The sequence below is a fragment of the Papaver somniferum genome, chromosome 1 (genome assembly GCF_003573695.1).
Source record: "Papaver somniferum cultivar HN1 chromosome 1, ASM357369v1, whole genome shotgun sequence".
Lineage (NCBI taxonomy): Eukaryota > Viridiplantae > Streptophyta > Magnoliopsida > Ranunculales > Papaveraceae > Papaver > Papaver somniferum.
The window spans coordinates 64885407-64894974 of NC_039358.1; the positions used below are offsets into that span (position 1 = coordinate 64885407).

Consider the following 9568-nt stretch of genomic DNA (forward strand, 5'->3'; position numbering starts at 1 on the left):
AAGAGAAGAGATGCATTATATTTAGCATAACCTTTGTAGCATAGGATGAACCACCTAGTTTTGATGATGATTAGGTTACTGAACCGAGACATATTCAATAGGTTGTAGTTATACTTAATTATGTGTATGCGGAACTGGAGCTGGATGACTGCTAGGGGATGCTGGTGTTGGGTCAATGAGCAAGTAGTCATCTTCCTGCTGTTGATCCCCCTCTTCAATAGCTTCATCTACGTTACTATTAGTACTGTGAAGAACCAAGAGGATCATAACCATCACACACATGTAGATGTGCATCTTCATTTTCCCTATCATACTATCTATCTAGGATCTTACTTGGCCTTTAACAAGCTTAAAGACAGGCTTTGATAGAAACTGCGCATCACACTGGAAAGCTGACTTTGTCATGGAAGATGCATTTTCCGGTTTCGATTGATTGAGCCAACTACCTTGAATAAAAAATTTAAATCATGGGTTTATCGAGTCTTGAATCTTGATCGTAAACACTAGCAACTTGCTTGAAATGAAAATGTAAAAAAGAAATTCCGTTGCCGGGACTTGAACCCGGGTCTCTCGGGTGAGAGCCGAGTATCCTGACCACCTAGACTACAACGGAATGGTTGTCCAGTGTCGTAGTATGGCATATATCACATGGTAGCAGCGGATATACATTATCCCTACAGAGGAGTAGTCCCTTTGAAAAGAATTTGATAGCTCAGAGGAAAAAATCAGTTATTGCCTGTTTTCAGTCAAAACTTGTAACCCCGTTGTTCAGACTCTCAGCCAAAAGTTTAAGTTGGTTACCTCTAAAACTTGAAAGAAGAGAAATTAATAAATAGCATGCAACATTTACTACTAGTGATGCAGTTGAATTCTCTTTTCTAGGGGAAGGGGACCAGTTGATCATGTAGCCTACGGACTTAGTAGCATCAATCAAGCAACAGTACAAAACAACAACACATGGTCTTGTCCATCTCTTTTCTACTGACTAATTTTTACTGCTGATTCTTAATATATCCAGACAGCTCTTTGGTTGGTTCAGAATCAAGAGCAGTGTTGCAAAGAAAAGTGACCGTTCACCTGAATTTCAACAATATTCATCTTTCTGTTTTACTGGGATTCCAAATTTCCCTTGTATGAAATACAGTACATTTCTAAAAAGAACAAAAATCAACTAAAGAGAGGATGGGTTCTACCAGGGTCAAATTATGAGCAATCTTCATTTATTTTCACTGGTCTATGGAGACAAACACCACGTAATCTTTCACATCAATAGATATCACAGTGAGAAAGAGAAACATGTAGTACTTCCGGAAGGGACCAATACACGATCGTGATTACCAAAATAAAGAGAAGTCTCTGACTACGAAAGGTGGTTCAGTATTGAACTGTCATAATCGCAGCATGATGAGAAGCAATTAGAAGGCATCAACCAAAGCTGCAAAAATCACTTCATAACATGCATGGGTTCATTACAAGCTCTGATATGATGGACTGATGGAAACTCGATAGGGGAAAATTGCAAGAAAAGAAGGGGAAAAACAATGCAATGTAGATCATACAAAAATCATTACTGGCACCAAATAAGCACAATAAAATTTCTCCTATTTTCTGAAATGAACAAAGAATATCTATCTGCGCAAGTTGTTGCTAAGCAGAAAATTTCGAGGACATTCTCAATGATGATTATTATACAAGAACAGGGCATGCTTATCAAACACATGTGATCTATATTTCACACATAAATTAGAATAGTTTATAGGAATTTTACAGGGTATTTAAACAATTCACACAAGGAGGACAAGGACTAACTACAGTTCATCTTCGGAGGAATTCTTCGAATGTAAATTAAAGAACATGCACTTATCTTTCATAGCCTCTCTTTCAGTCCCATACTCTCTGAATCGATATTCGTCCTGCTTGAAGGAAGATGGCACCTTTCCTTCACTGTAGCATTGGTTGCACAAGCTAAAATGTGCTTTCACCTCCTTGAAGCGCGATCCAATAACAGGATAGCGACAAACTGAGCAAGCATGGTTTCCATGACGAGTTCTATCTTTGTTCTCAAGCTTCCCAAGAGTAGACATGATCCCAAAACCCCAATCTGGATCATCAAACATCACTACAAACTCAGGAAAGGAGATTACCGAGGTATCATCGTCTCCATGAACCTCCAACATCTCACTGACACCCTCCAACATCTCACTGACACCCTGTGAAGGAATATAAACTGCTCTCAATAACTTCATGTATGCCAGGGCATCAACTCTTCTAATCTGACCAACACCTTCATTCACAGGCCGCCACATGAGCGCATCAAACACAATCCTTTTGCGTTTATCAGGGGAGCTACCACAGATGGGGGCAAGAATAGCAAAGAACATGCCCAAATCGACTCTACCCACACCTGAACCATCCATTACAGACAAGATTCTCTCATTGATTACTTTTACAGCTCCTTGGAATGTCTCGGGCTTCAGAAAATGAAGCAACCTGCGCAGAATTACCTCCAATGCAGCCTTTCTGATTGATTTTTCAGGGATACCACTGCCAGAGTAGGAGACTGGAACCTCAGTTTCATTCATCTCCTTCTTCAAAAGCTCAACCTCACAGCGACTCAATCTGGTGAGCCTCTGAAAAGACCTAATTTCCAAAGCATTAGCTAAATCCTGCCTTGGTGTAGTCCTATTATTCACCCTCTTGAACTTTGATGGCTCCACGATAAGGAAAGGCGCCTCCGCATCAGCACCGGCACTTGCTTTGAGTTTAGGTCTCTTCTTCTGCAACTGCTTCAAATGAGCAATGGCATCATGTAATTCAACCCTATTGGTCATTTTAAAAGCCTCCTTCAGAGCTTTTTTCGCATCGTCAGATTCCCCAGCCCCAAACAACGCAACAGCTTTATTCAACTGAGCTCTCCAATTGTTCGGGCACACAGACAAAACTCGAGTATACATCTCTGAAGCTCTCTGATACCTACCCATATCCATATAAAGCCCACCTAGATTATACAATGCATCAACATGTCCTGTTTTCAAATCAATAGCCTTCTGAAATTCCTGAATTGCTCTCTCATCTTCTCCCATGGCATGCAAAGCAGACCCAAGATCACAATGTGCATCAGCATAATCAGATTTCAAAAAAATTGCCTCTTCTAAAGCTTTCTCAGCTGCTCTATACTCTCCAACACCGAAAAGAGCACTACCCAAAAGTTTCAAAGCCCTAAAATGTGTGGGACAAAGAATTGCAGCCTCTCTATAATTCTCACAAGCACTCAAAACCATACCTTCACCTTCAAGAGAAATGCCAAGATTGACATGAATTTGAGGAAGCAGATAAGCCCATTGATTCCCACCTATCTCCGCAGCATCAAGAGCCAATAAAAACTCCTCCTTCGCTTCCTTATGCTTTCCAAGAACATAATTACAATTCCCAGCCCTGAAATGTGGTCTAATATCAGTTGGTTGAAGCTCACAAGCTCTTTTAAAGCTCACCAATGCTTCCCTAAACAATTGATGCTCATACAAAACCCGCCCAATCGCCATTTGCCCGTCAAACGCTTCTTCTCTTGACCTAGATGCATCAGCTCTAGTTCTCAAAACTCCCAATTCTTTCACAAATTGAGCATAATCATTCCCTGATTCATCCCAAATGATTCTCTTCTCTGACATTTCTGTAGAAGGACCTAATTCTCTTGACCAACCAGCATCAGAATAAACATCAACATTATCCCCTTTCAATTTCCCTTCTTTCGCTTGTTTTACTTTCAATCTCTTAATCAAAATCTCCAAATCATCAACAATTTTCCATGTATCATCGAATACAATTCCGTGGTTTGGAGACGCAGCCCAAGCAGCAACAGTTTTCTTCTTATTCTGGTCAATAATTCCTCTTTCATCCACAATTGAAGACGAAGAGGCTTCATCAGAAACCATAGAAATTTGCACAGACGAAGAATCTGGATTGAGTTCCAAACCTAAAGCATCAAAATCACGATCAACATCACCTGCACCGTCATCATAAGTACGTAAAAGACCTTCATGAGTTAACCCTTTATCACCGTCAATAAATTCACCGTACGTTTTGAAAACTTCATCGAGAATTGCACTAATTTGTTCTTCGCTGAATTTAACCCTAGGGTTTACAGCAACAACAAGAGATGCCATTTCTTCTCTGTTCAAACCACCATCTTTATTTGTATCAAATTGTTGAAATATCCTCTTCACTTTCTCTGCTCTGCTACCCCTTGAAGATGCCATTTTTGTTATTTTTTGTTTCTACCTCTTCCTCTCTGTTTGTAACAGGAAGAGGAGAAATGAGAAAATGAAAATGAAATGAAGATGAAAAAAACTAGGGTTTGATTCTGGGGGTTTAAGACAATTAAATGTTAATAGAATTAGGGTTTTTCAGTTGTCTTCAGATCTGTGAAGAGGAAGAAGAAGAGAGGAGAGAAGAAGATGAAGTGGTGGATAACAGAGAGTTTTCTTTCTTTTTCTGTTCTGCAGCCATTTTTTCTTTTGTGTTTTTGAAAGACGTGAAAGAGGAAAAAGTAAAAATCTGAAAGGAGATAGGATTAAAATAGGGTAAATGAGAGGGTTAATGTGGGGACATTGGGTTGTTATTTTGTGGTCCGCCAGTCTGTGAAGGGTGTTTGGTTTGGTCTTGGACTCTTGGTAGTGGACTTGTTATTCCGCTGACCTGTGTCTTAACTGGTTAATATGCGCTTGATTCCATTTGTGTGACATCCCTTACCGAATAGTCATAATGCTCTACCTGTTTGGTGCATTAGGTTGCCGTAGTCCATATGTCAAGTTGTTATGTAACAACTGCCTAGATTGGATTTGCAACGCCGGTTCCTACAGGTGGTTAACCCACACATATGTCATGGCAGGTGGCCTGACAAACTGGTTGCACCCTACGGTGTTGTTGTCAGGCGATGGAGTTTATATCGAACGATAGAGAGAAGACCGGTGGCGATCCAGACTCGACCTCTAGCAGTATAGTCTAAACTGTTCGATGGAGACTCCACCGCCCATGGTCGGTGCTCTATCGTAAATAAATAGTACCATTATGTTCAGTTTTTATCCGTACATATTTCTTCTTCCCTTCTCGAGAGAGAAAATGGAGACAATCGTTTTGAGCAATTATTTTGAAAATGAGTACAAAAAATACTAGAAAAATAGAAAAGACAAAGAAAAATCTATCTCCACTAGTGACGGCGTCTGGATACAACATAAAGATAAAAGAGTTTGCAAATGTCATTATGATCCGTAGTTTATCAGTCGGTGGATAATATTCTTCAAGACTAAAATTTGACCAGTGATCCTAAATCTACCACATGATCTTAAATCTCTTAAGTGACATGAAATCTGCTGGTTGACCAAAAAAACTGGTACATTTGCGCAAAATCTACTACATGATCCAAAAATTTTCCCAACCTAATCTGTCACCATTGAGATCTAAGATATAACACGTGACACAAAATTATACTTTGTAACAAAAATAGGTCCCAAATGTGGTATTGTGTCTTGTAATACCCCAATTCGGTATATAGGGTTTGCCGAATGGAACACAAGTAATGGTTTGTCTTTCCCTAATATCGATGCCTTTTCAACATAAATGACTCCAGACTTGGAAAAAACCTCTGCAGTTAAGCGTGCTCGTGGAGGAGTAATCCAGGAATGGGTGACCTCCCTAGAAGTTGATATTGGATGACCACAGTGGTCCCTTTTGAAAATCTCATACTGTCGGATAACTACAGTGGCTAAGTGGGGATAATATCGGTGGAGGATGAGGTCATTACAAATGGTATTAGAGTTGATGATAGGTCACCTATCGAGGGTGAGAGAGTACGCTGGACGAGTTAAGTTAGGTACTGGTATCATGAGTAGCAGGGAATGTCGGATATCTGGACTTGAATATACTTCGGAGCCGGCGACTCCAATTTAAGGTGGTGGTATTATAATACCTCGATTCGGTAGGTAGGGTTCGCTGAATGAAATATAGGTAATAGTTTGTCCTTTCCTAACGCCGAGACATTTTCAGCACAAATGGTTCCAGAGTTGGTAATAAGCTCTACAGTTAAGCGTGCATGAGATCCAGGACTAGGTGACCTTCCGTGAAGTCGATGTTGGATGATCGTTGTGGTTCCTGTTAAAAATCCTACACTGTCAGGTAAACGCAACGGCTAAGTGGGAACAATATTGGTAAATGGTCGGGTTATTACATGTCCTAGGAACGGCCACATGACCCAAATTCCCTCTATACGTGACCCGTATATTTGTCCTGTGTTCTAATATATACCTGGTGAGCCAAGATCTTATATGATCAAAAGTTTGTTGTTGTGATTATGATAGAAAATCTGACACATAATCTTAAATTTTCAATATATCCCAATATCTATCACTATGATCCAAAACTTGCCACTTGACGCATAACACATTTCATAAACTAAAATTCACATTGTGTTTCCAAAATTTACCACGTGATCCCAAATTTTTTGAGTGATCCAAAATCTATTTATTGACCAAAAAACTCTCATGTGCCCTAAGTTTATTACATAATCCAAAATTCGCCCGACCCCAAACTTCCATTGGGATCCAGATATAAGGCGTGATGCAAAATAATATTTTGTAGCGGCCACACCCGTTACATAAATATACTACAATCTACTCTCACATCACCAGTTATGAGAAACTCTCTTAATGTGTTGTCATTTCCACGAATCTGTTGATTCTTACTATTATTATAACAATTTTGCACTAACGCGATATATAGCCTCGGTACCGTCGCAGTGGATCTAAGTGGATGGTATCGGTTTTTCTCATACATGAATGTCTAACAACAATCTTTCCAGCCATTCCGCCTCTTCAGTAGATGTTGCTAAGGTTATCAATTCAGCCTTCATAGTAGATTAAGCTAAAAATTGGCTGCCTCTTTGATCTCCAAGATACAGCCAAGCAATAGTGAAAACATATCCTCTGGAGGCCTTGGAATCATATGAAAGGATATTTTAATCAGCATCGCAAAATAATTTAAGGACTGCCGGATACCTCTGGTAATGTAATCCTAGGTTTGTGGTTCTTTTCAGATAGCGCATAACCCTTGGAAAGAACCAGGGGTACAACTACCCCACCAACATTTTTGTTCGGCAACCTGTATGGACTAAACTCCAACACAATTTCGAGAGTTATAACTTAATGAATCTGAATCAAGGAATAATATAAAGAGTCGTTATATCTTTCTCTCACAATCAGTAGTAAAACAGAAACAAGTCCGTGAACCTGATTATACCGTGAGAGTACTTGGACGATACCAAAGATTAATATCCAAGATCAATTAAGTCGTACCCAACAAACAAGGATGGATATATCTACTTTGATTGATTAATGTACTAACTGTGATATTTCGTCCATATTTGAACACCGAACCGGATTAAGCCGCTACAGACTCTAGCCTATTATCAATAACTTCGGACTGGAATGTAATTGATACCGAACCCACCATCACAGCGGTTCAGTTACAGTCGCGCTCCTTACGCTTCTTGAATATCGCAAGACTCTGCGCAATTGATTTGCATAGATGACATCCTTTACAGCCTAAGAGTTGCTGCAACCTAAGCGAAAACTTTATAAACCAATGTCTCTCACAAATAATCTTATTTTGACTTCTGTTTGATTATTAAATCAGGTGAGATAGGAAATCGTTTGCAGTAGACTAGGTCCAGCAAACCTCAAAATATGATACTTGCGACTCCCGAAGAGCAGCCTATATTATTATTCACATCACAAGAAAAGCAACAACTAGATACCAATAAATAATTTCTTAGTTGTAATTTCTTGTGGAATCACAAAGTATGAGACGAAGAACTTTGTGATTTCTATCAATCTTACATATTGGAGTGAAAGCTCAAACAAACAGTACAAGATCAGGATACACAAACTATCAAAGATAAGATAGTCGAACCTGACTTTACGAATCCCTAAGAGAAATCTTTAATTTTTTAAACCTAATTATGTTTCTCAGTACAAATGAAAACCTAGGTTAAGATAGAATCAACTCTAGTTAGCAATTAGGACACACAGAAAAGTTGGGATTAAGTTTTCCTAGCTGCTCGAGCTTCTCTTTATTATTATTTTGAAGATCGAAGGTTGCTTACCATTTAAGCTAAGATAGCTTTGTAATCAAGCAAACAATTTTCACCGTTAGATGAAATTCGACTTGAGAATCAAGCTAATATGACTTGGTATTCAAGTGATCATTATCCACCGTTAAATGGTTTAGCTTGAGTTAAACACATATATAATATACACTTGATAAGGATGAACCGTAACCAAAACCGTGTACAATAAGTTTGTTTAAGAACGGGTAACCAAAGTTATCCATACGAACATAATAAGCTTAGACATTTTCATCAAACACTTTAGACTAAACTTGCTAAACAACCATAACTTAATAGGTGATTAATTATGTCTTATATGTGTTTTAGAGAGTTGTTCAAATGCCAAATATATCATAGAAATACTTTGAACTGCATCTGAAACTATTCGACTGCTTAAGCACATGTATCGGGTAGGTGTACTGCTTTCAGTTCGTGAGACACTCTGCCAAGGTACGTGTATCGGGTATGTGCGTCCTTACGATAGTTAAAATCCAGGGCATTTCAGTATGGATACTGAGTACATGTACCACCCTTGTGTTCACGAGCAACAGAACCTTTTGGTATGCATAGCGGGTATGTGTACCAACAAGTCGTTACCGAACTTAGACCTACGCCAGTACGTGTACCGATGATCCGAAACTAAACAATTATACCAGTACATGTACTGTCCCTTTATCCAGATTTAAGTAGTTTTAAAACTCTCAATAATCAATTTGAAACATTCCCGAATAACATCAACAATAATCTTACACATATCACTATTCCAGGTTATTTTCAAATGATTAACTCGAATCATAATCTAGTTCATAAACAATAAATTGTTCTTAACTAAATTTATTAAGTAGATGATTGACTTGTAGCTTAATTCATACTTCTAGAAAAATATTCAACAAGATAAACTTGGCTTGAAATTTCTACTGTGCTATAATTTAAAGTCCACTTAGTCATACGACTTAGCCTCATAGATAAAATTGTCAATACTTGAGTAAATAGGAATGGTTCAGTCTTCACATACCTTTTGTCGATGAAATCCTCCAAAGTCTTTAGTTGATCTCCGTCTTCAAATGGTGAATGCAGTGAAGTCTGGTACTCAATTACACACTTCTAACCTAGTCCGAGAAATGACAAAAATGTAGACTAGAAATTAAGATATAGTTTTGATCAACCAAGTTTGAAAACAATCTTGAGATAACAACACTTGTGAGTTTGACCGTGCCATGCTCTAACAACCCTCTCAATGAAACCCTAGATTCAATACGGGTCTAGTACTCTCAGTTTCAATACGCAAACTGCTAATTACACTAGCATACTCAGGTTGTCTTATACTTTCACCAGTATTCTTAAATAATTTCACACTAGAATCAAAAGGAGTACAAACAGGTTTACAATCAAAGTAATTATACTTCTTCA

The 9568-nt window shown here is 38.5% G+C and overlaps 1 protein-coding gene and 1 non-coding gene across 2 annotated transcripts; both read right to left on the reverse strand.

Moving 5' to 3' along the window:
- Positions 1-540: 540 nt before the first annotated feature.
- TRNAE-CUC lies at positions 541-613 on the reverse strand. The gene has a single exon. It is a non-coding gene; the product is annotated as a tRNA-Glu (tRNA).
- A 938-nt stretch (positions 614-1551) lies between these two features.
- LOC113289529 (uncharacterized TPR repeat-containing protein At2g32450-like) lies at positions 1552-4516 on the reverse strand. The gene has a single exon (XM_026538802.1). It carries the CDS (start codon positions 4254-4256, stop codon positions 1809-1811), a length of 2448 nt encoding a protein of 815 aa, XP_026394587.1. The 5' UTR covers positions 4257-4516; the 3' UTR covers positions 1552-1808.
- Between the last annotated feature and the right edge of the window lie 5052 nt (positions 4517-9568).

What these genes read in the sequence shown, in the direction of transcription:
- LOC113289529 (XM_026538802.1), bottom strand. Translation starts at nt 4,256, where the DNA reads ATGGCATCTTCAAGGGGTAGCAGAGCAGAGAAAGTGAAGAGGATATTT.